This window comes from Palaemon carinicauda, chromosome 7 (assembly GCF_036898095.1).
Source record: "Palaemon carinicauda isolate YSFRI2023 chromosome 7, ASM3689809v2, whole genome shotgun sequence".
Lineage (NCBI taxonomy): Eukaryota > Metazoa > Arthropoda > Malacostraca > Decapoda > Palaemonidae > Palaemon > Palaemon carinicauda.
In genome coordinates, this window is record NC_090731.1 from 135,848,348 (window position 1) to 135,863,229 (window position 14,882).

At 33.9% G+C, this 14,882-nt stretch overlaps 2 protein-coding genes across 2 annotated transcripts in view; one reads left to right on the forward strand and one right to left on the reverse strand.

The window, feature by feature from the left end:
- The window catches only part of LOC137643658 (uncharacterized), a 95,040-nt gene that overhangs the window by 56,514 nt on the left and 23,644 nt on the right, over positions 1 to 14,882 (forward strand). The window lies entirely within an intron of this gene.
- LOC137643655 (uncharacterized) lies at positions 363 to 9,345 on the reverse strand. Its single transcript, XM_068376371.1, has 3 exons — positions 9,334 to 9,345; positions 8,246 to 8,648; positions 363 to 800 (listed from the first exon to the last, which is right to left on the reverse strand). The coding sequence occupies exons 1-3, from the start codon at positions 9,343 to 9,345 to the stop codon at positions 412 to 414; spliced, it is 804 nt and encodes a 267-aa protein (XP_068232472.1). The 3' UTR covers positions 363 to 411.

Sequence of the window (14,882 nt, forward strand, 5' to 3'; positions counted from 1 at the left end):
TTATTTTTCTGGTCCTTTTTTGATTTCCCTGTTAGCATCGCCATTTGGTTGATGCAAGGATGATGATGTTGGCGAGCAATAATCTGACCTAACTTTTGATTATTAAGTGACAATTGATAGGGAATGTTGGTGAAGAGCAATCACTAGCTATTTCTGTGAATTACTTTTACAAAAAGAAGTGATTTACTTTAAGGCTTTCTATTCAGAATAGATTTCAGATATCTTTAGAGGGGACGACTAAAGAATGAAACTTCCCTATCACTTTTTAAAGAATTATACTCCAAGAGATTATCGTGAATAAATTATTCATATTTATGGGTGTGGCTAATAAAAGTGATATACTTATTTTCATAATGCTCTCATTTATTTAGATTCAGGAGGAAAACTAAAAAACCTTCATTTTCTTCTTTCTTAACCATAAACTCGGCCTCCTCCAAAATGACCTCCACCGAAGTGTCCACCGAAACCTCCACGGAATCCGCCATGATGGAATCCAGGCTCAGCTTCGGGTTCGGGTTGAGCTACAGGGCTCCTTTTTCCACGGTATCCTCCATAGCCACCACCGAATCCACCAAAGCTACCTCCATGATGGCCACCAAATCCGGAGAATCCACGGTGGATTCCTCCAAAGTGACCAGGATCTGCTTCAGGTTCTGGGTCGGCAAGAGCCTCAGGGTTGGCTTCAGGCTCAGCTACAGGGCTCCTTTTACCACGATAACCATGTCCACCTCCAAATCCATGTCCACCGAAATGGCCACCAAATCCACCAGAGTGGCCACCAAAACCACGATGGAATCCGCCTCCAACGTGACCAGGTTCAGGATCAGCTACAGGATCAGCAGTAACCATCCCAAGAAGGACCACAGCAAAGGTGGCAAGAATCATCTGCAATAAAATTATAAGTAATGCCATTATTTTCATACGTCTATCCGCAAGTATAGTAATCATAGAACAAATTATCATGAAATAAATCGCTTACTTTTTCTGTCTGTGATAATATATCTATTTTAAGAAAAATCTATCACTTCATTTGAACACGACGCCTCTGAGTTATTCTTTAAGAAATCTGATACTTATTTCAGGTATTATTGAATAGAATATGAAATTTTAGATTAAAAACACAGTTCACAAAATGTATAATATGAAAACTAAATTGAAAATGACATTCAGACGAGAGATAGACAAAATGTGCCATGAATCACACCAGACAACACATCTGATAAGGGTTGAAACAATGACATATATAGGAATTGACCTTTTTTATGTTCAATATTTAGTTGAACAATGTTTTATCAGTATAAAAATATAATTGCGTTTGATCAATTTCGTTATCTCTTAAATTATTTGGAATTTAAATATGATTCAGGGTAACATTTTAATATCTTAAAATCTTATTGCATTTATAATTGAAGAGAAGAATTCATTATCTCTGGTCCTCTTTTCACAAATTAAGAAAGATGGCTAATGAGTGTGTGCGTGTGTATGTGCTTGTTGTGATGTTTTCTTACCTTAGACATCATGGTGGGTTGCTCAGAGCCAACTGTGGTGAGAAGGACTCAGGGATCTCTTTATATACTGACTGAGGGAAGGCAAATGTCCTTCGCACAGCTCTCACGATCTTACGTCATCGTTTTCAATCAGAAAAAAACCTTTACAACAATGATTCTCTATTTTCATACTTTTGTCTGTTTCGATATTTCATTTCTGCATAACAACTCTCATGTTCTGGTTATGCTGATTGATGCATAAAGTGTGAGTCATGATAACTGATTATGCCAAAAGCTTGAAATTTACCAAGAAAAATACACAATCTAGATCGTTTACATTACCGGTATATTTTTTTCCATTGAAAACACACAATTACAACTACATATAAATATGCAAACAGATGCAAACTACTAACAAGCACGCACATATACACGCATATATATATATATATATATATATATATATATATATATATATATATATATATATATATATATATATATATATATATATATATATATATATATATATATATGTATATATACATATATATATATATATATATATATATATATATATATATATATATATATATATATCAGTCTTCTATACCAAAAGGATGACCATGCTAGAGTTTAACTTACCAGTCACCCGTTGACATTCTACCGCTAGAGTTATAAGGTCCTTTGACTGGTCAGACAGTACTGCATTGGATCGCTCTCTCTGGTTAAGGTTCATTCTATTTTTGCCTAAACGTACACCGAATAGTCTGGCATATTTTTTCCACATTCTCTTTTATCTTCATATACATGATAACATTGAGATTACCAAACAATTCTTCACTCAAGGGGTTATCTACTGCACTGCAAGTGTTCAGTGTCCTCTATCCTCTATGTAAGGGTAGAAGAGACTCTTCAGCTATGGTAAGCAGTTCTTCTAGGAGAAAGACACTCCAAAATCAAACCATTATTTTCTAGTCTGGGGTAGTGCCATAGCCTCTGTACCACGGCCTAACACTACCTTGGATTAGAGTTCTCTTGCTTAAGGGTACACTCTGGCACGCTGTTCTATGTCATTTATCTTCCTCTCGGTTTTATTGAGTTTTTATTTTTTATATATGAAAGATCTAATATAATATTGTTACATATTTCAAAATATTCTATTTTGGTTATATTATTTCTCTTGTAATGTGTTCATCATTTCCTTGTTTCCTTTCCGTACTGGGCTATTTTTCCCTGTTGAAGCCTGTGGAGTTATAGCATCTTGCTTTTCTAACTAGGGTTGTAGCTTAGCGTCTAATAATAATAATAATAATAATAATAATAATAATAATAATAATAATAATAATAGAATGTGAACTTTAAGTCACTGCCATGTAGATTAACAAGATTTCTGAGATCATTAATAGCATATCCAACATTTATGACTAAATGAGCATCTACAGAAACTATCAATTCATGAAATGCCTTCAACTTGGATGAAGGTTTTTGATGCAGTTTTTGTAACATAACAAGTCTGATCCATAATTAGATTGGATGGCTTTTAAATCACATGTCCGTGTCTACAGTTCGCCTTGATAGTAGACAGTGGCTTACAGAGGGATTTCTGCTCTTTAACTTTGTGAGTTGCTAAACTTGTTTTATTAGATGTGTTATGGAACTCTCATGGTTTAGTCTTTGTGCTGGTATACCTCTTTCTATTCTCATCATAAGTTACTCCACTGGTATTATCAATTGAAGTACATGCCGATTATTTTTGTTCTGTAGTTATGATTAGTCTTTTTTTAGAGTATACTTCTTAAAAGTCACTGGTGGTAAACAAACTGTGAAGTGTTTCCAAGCAAAAGCATTCTATGAACATTATCTTCTCTAATTATTGTTGCGTGAAGGATGTGCTGTCGTCCATTCTCAATCCTGGTTACCTAACAGTTTTTTCCTTGTTGGCATATTTTACAATTCTCGAAAAAGGCTTTAGATCAACTTCTGCTCTTCAGGATTTCAGCCATTCAGTTGAAACAGAAAGCACACTTTTTATTTTTGTATTTTTTTTCTTTTTTTTTTTTGGTAACTAGTAAACATTCAATATGTCAAATCTTATAGAAAATAGTACAGCATTATTTAGAGCATATTAGAAGACAAGTTATACAGTATATGCAGTGTTGTGTATTTTGTTAGCCATTTTCAAAATTCAAGACTGTTGCTTCACCTACACAATTCAACCATGAAATATCCAATTCTCCATGGCCAAAACATTAAGTATAAACACCTAGATCCCACATGTACACGTGTTAGATATAATATGATGGTTAAATATTTTGCCCTCGGCAACCTTATTAAAAGTGTGTATATCATTACTATTATTATTACAAGCTACGCTGCAACCCTACTTGGAGAAGCAGGACGCTACAAGTCCGAGGGCTGTTTCAATTCATATCATTTATAGATCACAGAATAAAAATAAGAAGAAATGCAATAAAGGAGAGAAGGAAATACATGAGAAAAACGTTATCATTTGAAACGAGGCAAGTCGTCCTCGTTTGAGTGAAATGCAAAAAGTATTGTATTGTCAGGACATAAAACCATTGGAAAAAATTCACAAAAATTACCCAAAAAGAAAAAACATTACATTCGATCAGGGAAAACAGAAATGACTCTTTATAATTATCATCATGTATTTTAAATTCTCTGATTTCTAACTTTTCCATCAACTTGACACGATTTCATTTATAGAACTTTTACATTTTTATGGTTACTTTTCATGATTTTTGGTAATGATTAAACTCCCTTACTGTAATATTGATTGCAAGAAATTTCTTTCTTTGTTCCACTCAAGTTTTCTTGTCTTCGCTGACTTGTATTTATTTCGTCTTCTTTATCTTGTCATTTATTTTCCTTCTACTTCCTTTGAAGAGTCCATTTTTTAACTTATAGTTAAAGAAATTTGAAAATCCAGTAGAAATGCACTAATTTCCTTATGACCATTTCAACCTCGAAGTCGATTCATGGGGAATTACTCGATATCGATCACTAATATTCGGGTAACTGTTCTACTTGGATTAAGTCCTATTGAAGGAAGTGTCTGGCCCAAGATCCCTCCCCAGCAACCACCGAATGAAGGTTTATTTTCAAAAGGTATCTAACCTTGATCTCTCGTTACCTCAGTATCCCAAAGGCTGATAACAGTAAAGAAGAAAACAGGAGAACCGAACTGAGTGTGAAAAATTAATACATTTCGAAATTAATATATTAAACGACTTTCTTTTAAATGCTGTTGTTCCAGCATCTATCAAAAACCCGCGTGATGCTAACCTCAATATATAATTAGCATAATTTTTGGAATATTTGTAGCTTTTACAATTACCAGATATACTTCACAAATAGGTGGGCGTGGGGAAAGTGGGAAGCTAAAATGCTCTCTCTCTCTCTCTCTCTCTCTCTCTCTCTCTCTCTCTCTCTCTCTCTCTCTCTCTCTCTCTCTCTCTCTCTCTCTCTCTCTCTCTCTCTCTTAAATATATATATATATATATATATATATATATATATATATATATATATATATATATATATGTATATATATATATATATATATATATATATATATATATATATGTGTGTGTGTGTGTGTGTGTGTGTGTATGTATGTGTGTGTGTGTTTTTAGACTGATAAATATGCAGAATAAAAATGATAATACAGAAATTGAATGTAGAATAATTTACAAAAAAATATAAATTTGTATGACAGCCAACCATCATTTTGATATGGAATATGATCCAGGATCACAGTTCTGTCCAACAGATAAGAGAGTGTGTAAGTGTTTGGCGAAGTAACTGATGGACGTCCAGCGATTGTCAAGTCCTTTCGACTGGATCCTTTGACTTTTTGCAAATGATCTATTTTTGATCTGATCAAGCAAACGGGCGTTACAACCTTGTTGAGTTCGGAATGACGTGGTGGTCATTGCTTGGATACAGTTTAATGAGAGAGAGAGAGAGAGAGAGAGAGAGAGAGAGAGAGAGAGAGAGAGAGAGAGAGAGAGAGAGAGAGAGAGAGAGCTCAGTTATCAGTTAAGACTGAATTGTTGATATAAGCAATATAATTCATAGACGGGTAATGAATTGTGGCGTAAAAGGTTAATGGTGAAGATGAAGATTAGTGAAGTGTCTTACCAAGAGAGAATTGGGTCTTTGATGTTATTTAGGATTTTGTTGGCAGAAGAATAAAGTCAACGAGGGACAGGAAGTGTCTGAGAAAGCGATTGATAGCGTCCATGATTGAAATGTGAAGTGGCTGATGTCTGCGGAATTAGGTGTTTGACGATTGTAAAGAGAAGATACAGACATTTAAAATTAAAAGATTTTGTAGGATGATAAAGTTGAAAGTGAAAGATAGAAAGAAGCAGTAAAGCTTTATTTATCATTATCTTTGGTCTATAATTGATATCGTCTATAAATCACAGAAAGAAATTAAGAAGAAATTAAATAAAGGAGAGAAGGAAGCAGAAAGAAAAAATGATAGGAAAAATATGGAGCTATTATCAATTGGAACGAGGCAAATCGTCCCCGAGTGAGTGATATGCAAAAAGTATTGAATTGTTAGGTCGTAAAGACAGAAGAAAAAAGTTAACAAAAAAGATCCAAAAATAGAAAACATGACATTGGATCAGTAATTTAAAGATCTCGGATTTCTAACATTTCTCTTAAAGAGAAATGACTTTAGTTTTGGAACTTTTACTCGGGTGATGTTTCTTTTTGGGAGTAAGGCAGGACGGAAATGAATTGCAATCAATGAATGCGAATGTTAATGAAAGGAGACGTAGTAGGTTGGCCAAGACACAAGACACCTGTTGAGACACTACTGTTAGAGAGTTATTGGATGTTATGTATTTTCTAAGAGTACTATTTTGGGTCCCTTGCTGGTTACGGCTTATTTTTCTTTTACCTTCACATAACACAAATAGCCTAGCCTGTCCTATTTCCTCATGCACTTCATAACACTAACAAAACAGAAAAATTCTTCTTCACTTAAGGGGTTATTTACTGCACAGTAATTTCTACTCCTTAAGGGTAGATATACAGTAGACTTTATGTCTATGGAAAGCACCTCTTCTAGGAGGACGCTCCAAAAAAAAACCATTGTTCTTTAGTCTTAAGCAGTGTAATAGCCTCTGTACCATAGTTCTCCGTTGTTTTGGGTAAGAGTTCTTTTTCTTGAGGGTACACTCAGGAAAACTATTCTATCTGTTTCCTTATTTACTTTCCTCTCTGGGCTATTTTCCCTGTTGGAGCCTTCAGGCTTTGAACATCCTGCTTTTCCAAATGGATATGTAGCTTAGCTAATAATAATAATAATAATAATAATTATAATATTAATAATAATAATAATAATAATAATAATAATAATAATAATATTCCCTTCCTACGCATATTGACTCAATGGACCTCGGTTAAATTTCGGCAGCGTCTCTATCTTGAGCTTTTGAATCAATACTTCTCCATTTATCTTCTCCTACTTCACGCTTCAGAGTCCCCAGCCATGTAGATCTCGGTCTTCTAACTCTTCTATTGCCTTGTGGAGACCAGTTGAAAGTTTGCCGAACTAATCTCTCTTTGGGAGTGCGAAGAGCATACCCAAACAATCTCCATCTGTCTCCCAACATGATCTCATCCACGTATGGCACTCGATTAATCTCTTATAGTAAATCCATGAGTTGGGTTTTATACTAATAACTATTATCCCACTTGCGAAGTAATTTTATTATCCTACAAAATCATATTGGAAGTAGCGAGTATTTTTGACTTAAAAGCTAAATCAAAGCTATTCTAACCGGTTTCTTGGTTTATCTTTCAGTGCTATTCAGACGCTGTTTTGTCTGGGATTTTTTAAAAATGAACATTTTATTTTTTCAAAGCATCGTTTAAGAGATAGATTTTTAGTTTTGTTTATGACAATGTAAATCTAAAATTATATATCAAATTTCGGCAACATAATTTCTTGAAGCTTCTGTTTTGTCTCCTTTATTTATTCTTTTTTTCTGGTACATTAAATCGTCTCCATTCTTCAAGTCAGACGATGATCCTGTCTGGAGTTTGAACCTCCAAATAAAATGAACCAGTTTCACTTCATTTCTTCGATGAATATTTCAGTCTTGAATGTAAACTTCAAAAATTTGGAATATCTTTCAATTGTATAATATTTCTTTTTCGCTTATTAGTTCAGATTAGATTGAATAACAATAATTCTGTTTTTTATTCATATCTAGTTTTCTTTCGCAAAATCGTTATTTTCTGGTCCTTTTTTGATTTCCCTGTTAGCATCGCCATTTGGTTGATGCAGGATGATGATGTTAGCGAGTAATAATGTGACCTAACTTTTGATTATTAAGTGACAATTGATACGGAATGTTGGTGAAGAGCAATCACTAGCTATTTCTGTTGAATTACTTTTACAAAAAGAAGTGATTTACTTTAAGACATTCTATTGAGAATAGATTTTGGATCTTTTTGGAGGGGACAACCACAGAATGAAACTTCCCTATCATTTTTTAAAGAATTATACTCCAAGAGTTTATCGTGAATAAATGATTCATATTTTTGGGTGTGGCTAATAAAAGTAATATACTGATTTTCATAATGCTTTCATTTATTTAGATTCAGGAGGAAAACGAAAAAACCTTCATTTCTTCTTTCTTAACCATAAACTCGGCCTCCTCCAAAATGACCTCCACCGAAGTGTCCACCGAAACCTCCACGGAATCCGCCATGATGGAATCCAGGCTCAGCTTCGGGTTCGGGTTGAGCTAGAGGGCTCCTTTTTCCACGGTATCCTCCATAGCCGCCACCAAATCCACCAAAGCTACCTCCGTGATGGCCACCAAATCCAGAGAATCCACGGTGGATTCCTCCAAAGTGACCAGGATCTGCTTCAGGTTCTGGGTCGGCAAGAGCCTCAGGGTTGGCTTCAGGCTCAGCTACAGGGCTCCTTTTACCACGATAACCATGTCCACCTCCAAATCCATGTCCGCCGAAATGACCACCAAATCCACCAGAGTGGCCGCCAAAACCACGATGGAATCCGCCCCCAACGTGGCCTGGTTCAGGATCAGCTACAGGATTAGCTGAAATCATCCCAAGAAGGACCACAGCAAAGGTGGCAAGAATCATCTGCAATAAAAGTATAAGTAATGCCATTATTTCCATACGTATATCCTGAAGTATAATAATCATAAAACAAATTATCATGAAATAAATGTCTTATTTTTTCTGTCTGTGATAAATTTATTTCAAAAGAAATCTATCGCTCCATTTAAACATGACGCATCTGAGTTATTCTTTAAGAAATCTGATACTTGCTTTAGTTGTCATTGAATGGAAAATAAAATTTTTGATTAAAAACACCGTTTACAAAATATATGAAATTAAAGAACCAATTACATGATAGTACATCATTCACATTTCTAATGTTCTAATCAAAGTCCATTCTATTTACCTTGGTTCTAATAAGAAGACTGAATTGAAAATGACGCTCACGCGAGAGATAGTCAAAATGACAACATATCTGATAAGTGTTGAAACAATGACATATATTGGAATTAACCTTTTTTATGTTCAATATTTAGTTGAACAATGTTGTATCAGTATAAAAACATAATTGTGTTTGATCAATTTCGTTAACTCTTAAATCAATTTGAATTTAGATATTATTCAGGGTAATATTTTAATATCTTAAAACCTTATTGCATTTATAATTGAAGAGAAGAATTCATTATCTCTGGTCCTCTTTTTACAAATTAAGAAAAATGGCTAATGAGTGTGTGCGTGTGTATGTGTGTGTGTGATGTTTTCTTACCTTAGACATCATGGTGGGTTGCTCAGAGCCAACTGTGGAGAGAAGGACTCAGGGATCTCTTTATATACTGACTGAGGGAAGGCAAATGTCCTTCGTACAGATCTCACGATCTTACGTCATCGTTTTCAATCAGAAAAATCCTTTACAACAATGATTCTCTATTTTCATACTTTTGTCTGTTTCGATATTTCATTTCTGCATAACAACTCTCATGTTATGGTTATGCTGATGGATGCATAAAGTGTGAGGCATCATAACCTATTATGCCAAAAGCTTAAAATTTATCAAGAAAAATACACAGACTAGATCGTTTACATTACGGGTATATTTCCTCCATTGAAAACATACACAATTACAACTACATATAAACATGCAAACAGATTCAACCTACTAACAAGCGCACACATATATACGCATATATATATATATATATATATATATATATATATATATATATATATATATATACATATATATACATATGTATGCATATATATACATATACATATATATATATATATATATATATATATATATATATATATATATATATATATATATATGTATATATATTAGTAGTCTATACCAAATGGATGACCCTGCTAGAGTTTAACTTACCAGCCACCCGTTGAGATACTACAGCTAGAGAGTTATAAGGTCCTTCGACTGGCCAGACAGCACTACATTGGATCGCTCTCTCTGGTTAAGGTTCATTCTGTCTTTGCTTACACGTACACAGAATAATCTGACATAGTTTTTCCACATTCTCCTCTGTCCTCATACAACTGACATCATTGAGATTACCAAACAATTCTTCACTCAAGGGGTTATATACTGCACTGCAAGTGTTCAATGGCCTCTATCCTCTTTGTAAGGGTAGAAAAAACTCTTCAGTTATGGTAAGCAGCTCTTCTAGGTGATGGACATTCGAAAATCAAACCATTGTTCTCTAGACTAGGGTAGTATCATAGCCTCTGTACCACGGCCTTCCACTGCCTTGGATTAGAGTTCTTTTGCTCAAGGGTGCACTCTGGCACGCTGTTCTATCTCATTTATCTTCCTCTTGGTTTTACTGAGTTTTTATAGTTTATATATGAAAGATCTAATTCAATTTTGTCACATATTTCAAAATATTTCATTTTGGTTATATTACTTCTATTGTAATGTGTTCATCATTTCCTTGTTTCCTTTCAGCACTGGGCTATTTTTCCCTGTTGAAGTCTACGGACTTATAGCATCTTGCTTTTCCAACTAGGGCTGTAGCTTAGCGTCTAATAATAATAATAATAATAATAATAATAATAATAATAATAATAATAATAATAATAATAATAATAATAATAATAATAATGATAATTATAGAATGGGAACTTTAAGTCACTGCCATGTAGATTAACAAGATTTCTGAGATCATTAATAGCACATCCAACATCTATGACTGAATGGGCATCTACAGAAACTATCAATTCATGAAATGCCTTCTACTTGGGTGAAGGTTCTTGGTGCAGTTTTTATAACATAACAAGTCTGGTCCAAAATTAGATTGGATGGCTTATAAATCACATGTCCGTGTCTACAGTTTGCCTTGATAGTAGACACTGGCTTATAGAGGGATTTCTGCTCTTGATCTTTGTGAGTTCCGAAACTTTTTTAATATGACCACATAAAACACATACTTTTGAGTAAATGTCAGAAGTGTTATGGAACTCTCGTGGTTTAGTCTTTGTGCTGATATACCTCTTTCTAATCTCATCATAAGTTAATCTACTGTTATTATCAATTGAAGTACATGACGATTGTTTTTGTTCTGTAGTTATGATTAGTCTTTTTTTAGAGTATACTTCTTATAAGTCACTTGTGGTAAACAAACTGTGAAGTGTTTCTAAGCACAAGCCATCATTAAACATTATCTTCTCTAATTATTGTTGCGTGAAGGATATGCTGTCGTCCATTCTCAATACTTGTTACCTAACAGTGTGTATCTTGTTGGCATATTTTACAATTCTCGAAATATGTTTCAGACCAACTTCTGCTCTTCAGATTTTCAGCCATTCAGTTGAAACAGAAAGCACACTTTTTTTTTTTTTTTTTTTTTGGTGGTTATAGAAAATTGTACAGCATTATTTAGAGCATTTTAAAAGTAATGTTAAACAGTATATGCAGTGTTGTGTATTTTGTTAGCCATTTTAAAAATTCAAGACTGGTGCTTCACTTACACAAGTCAACCATGAAATATCCAATTCTCCATGGCCAAAACATTTTGTATAAATACCTAGATCCCCTAATGTACACGTGTTAGTTATAATATGATGGTTAAATATTTTGCCCTCGGCAACCCTGTTAAGAGTGTATATATCATTACTATTATTATTACAAGCTACGCTGCAACCCTACTTGGAGAAGCAGGACGCTACAAGTCCGAGGGCTGTTTTAATTCATATTGTTTATAGATCACAGAATACAAATAAGAAAAAATGGAATAAAGGAAAGAAGGAAATACATGAGAAAAATATTATCATTTGAAACGAGGCAAGTCGTCCTCATGTGAGTGAAATGCAAAAGTATTGTATTGTCAGGACTTAAAACCATAGGAAAAATTTCACAAAAATTACCCAAAAAGAAAAAAAAAACATTACATTCGATCAGGGAAAAAAGAAATGACTCTTTATAATTATCACCACATATTTGAAATTCTCTGATTTTTAACTTCTCCATCAACTTGACACGATTTCATTTATAGAAATTTTTCATTTTTTATGTTTCTTTTCATTATTTTTGATGATGATTAAACTCCTTTACTGTAATATTGATTGCAAGAAATTTCTTTCTTTGTTACAATCAAGTTTTCTTGTCTTCACTGACTTGTACTTATTTTTACTTCTTTATCTAAAAAATTATTCACTTTCTTTCTACTTTCTTTGGAGAGTCCATTTTTTTTTATTTTCAGCTAAAGAAATTTGAAAATCCAGTAGAAATGCACTAATTACCTTATGACCATTTCAACCTCGAAGTTGATTCTTGGGGAATTACTTGATATCTATCACTAATATTCGGGTAACTGTTCAACTTGGATTAAGTCCTATTGAAGAAAGTGTCTGGCCCAAGTTCCCTCCCCAGCAACCACCGAATGAAAGTTTATTTTCAAAAGGTATCTAACCTTGATCTCTCGTTACCTCAGTATCCCAAAGGCTGATAGCAGTAAAGAAGGAATGACGTGGAGGTCATTACTTAGATGTAGTTTAATGTGTGTTTGTGTGTGTCTGTGTGTGTAAGACAGAGAGAGAGAGAGAGAGAGAGAGAGAGAGAGAGAGAGAGAGAGAGTGAGAGAGAGAGAGAGAGAGAGAGAGAGAGAGAGAGAGAGAGAGAGAGAGAGAGAGAGAGAGAGAGTTCAGTTATTCAGTTGAGACAGAATTAAGAAATTTAATTAAAAAACGGGCAATGAATTGTGGTGTAAAAGATTAGTGATGAAAATGAAGATTAGTGAAGTGTCTTACCAAGAGAGAATTGAGTCTTTGATGTTATTTAGGATTTTCTTGGCAGAAGAATAAAGTCAACGAGGGACAGGAAGTGTATGAGAAAAGGATTGATAGCGTCCATGATTGAAATGGGAAGTGGCTGATGTCTGCGGAATTAGGTGTTTGACGATTGTAAAGAGAAGATACAGACATTTAAAATTAAAAGATTTTGTAGGATGATAAAGTTGAAAGTGAAAGATAGAAAGAAGCAGTAAAGCTTTATTTATCATTATCTTTGGTCTATAATTGATATCGTCTATAAATCACAGAAAGAAATTTAGAAGAAATTAAATAAAGGAGAAAAGGAAGCAGAGGGGAAACATTATAGGAAAAATATGGAGCTATTATCAATTGGAACGAGGCAAATCGTCCTCGAGTGAGTGATATGCAAAAAGTATTGAATTGTTAGGTCGTAAAGACACAAAAAAAGTTAACAAAAACGATCCAAAAAAGAGAAAACATGACATTGGATCAGTAATTTGAAGATCTCGGATTTCTAACATTTCTCTTAAAGAGAAATGACTTCAGTTTTGGAACTTTTTCTCTGGTGATGTTTCTTTTAGGGAAATGAATTGCAATCAATGAATGCGAATGTTAATGAAAGGAGACGTAGTGGGTTGGCCAAGACACCAGACACCTGTTGAGATACTACAATTAGAGAGTTATTGGATGTTATGTATTTTATAAGAGTACTATTTTGGGTCCCTTGCTGGTTACGGCTTATTTATCATTTACTTTCATACAACGCAAATAGTCTAGCCTGTCCTATTTCCTCATGCACTTGACAACACTAACAAAACAGAAAAATTGTTCTTCACTTAAGGGGTTATTTACTGCACAGTAATTTCCACTCCTTAAGGGTAGATGTAGACTCTTTGTCCATGGTAAGCACATTTTCTAGGAGAACGCTCCAAAAGAAAACCATTGTTCTCTAGTCTTAGGTAGTGTCATAGCCTCTGTACCATAGGTCTCCGTTGTTTTGGGTAAGAGTTCTCTTTCTTGAGGGTACACTCAGGGACACTATTCTATCTGTTTCCTTATTTACTTTCCTCTCTGGGCTATTTTCCCTGTTGGAGCCTTGAGGCTTTTAGCATCCTACTTTTCTAAATGGATATGTAGCTTAGCTAATAATAATAATAATAATAATAATAATAATCCCTCCTACGCATATTGATTCAATGGACCTCGGATAAATTCCGGCAGCGTCTCTATCTTGAGCTTTTAAATCAATACTTCTCCATTCATCTTCTCTTACTTCACACTTCAGAGTCCTCAGCCATGTACATCTGGGTCTTCTAACTCTTCTATTGCCTTGTGGAGACCAGTTGAAAGTTTGCCGAACTAATCTCTCTTTGGGAGTACGAAGAGCATATCTAAACCATCTCCATCTGTCTCCCAACATGATCTCATCCACGTATGGTACTCGATTAATCTCTTATAGTGAATTCATGAGTTGGGTTTCATACTAATACCTATCATCTCCACTTTTGAAGCAATTTTATTATCTTACAAAGCTATATTGGAAGTAGCGAGTATCATTGACTTAAAAGCTAAATCAAAGCTATTCTGACCGGTTTCTTGGTTTATCTTTCAGTGCTACTTATATGCTGTTTTGTCTGGGATTTTTTAAAAATGAGCATTTTACCTTTTCAAAGCATTGTTTAAGAGATAGATTTTTTGTTTTGTTTATGACAATGTAAATCTAAAATCATATATCGAATTTCGGGAACATAATTTCTTGAAGCTTCTGTTTTGTCTCCTTTATTTATTCTTTTTTTTTTTCTTGTATATTAAATCGTCTCCATTCTTTAAGTCAGACGATGATCCTGTCTGGAGTTTGAACCTCCCAATAAAATGAACCAGATTCACTTCATTTCTTTGAAGAATATTTCAGTCTTGAATGTAAACTTCAAAAATTTGGAATATCATTCAATTGTATAATATTTCTTTTTCTCTTATTAGTTCAGATTAGATTGAATAACAATAATTCTGTTTTTTATTCATACCTAGTTTTCTTTCGCAAAATCGTTATTT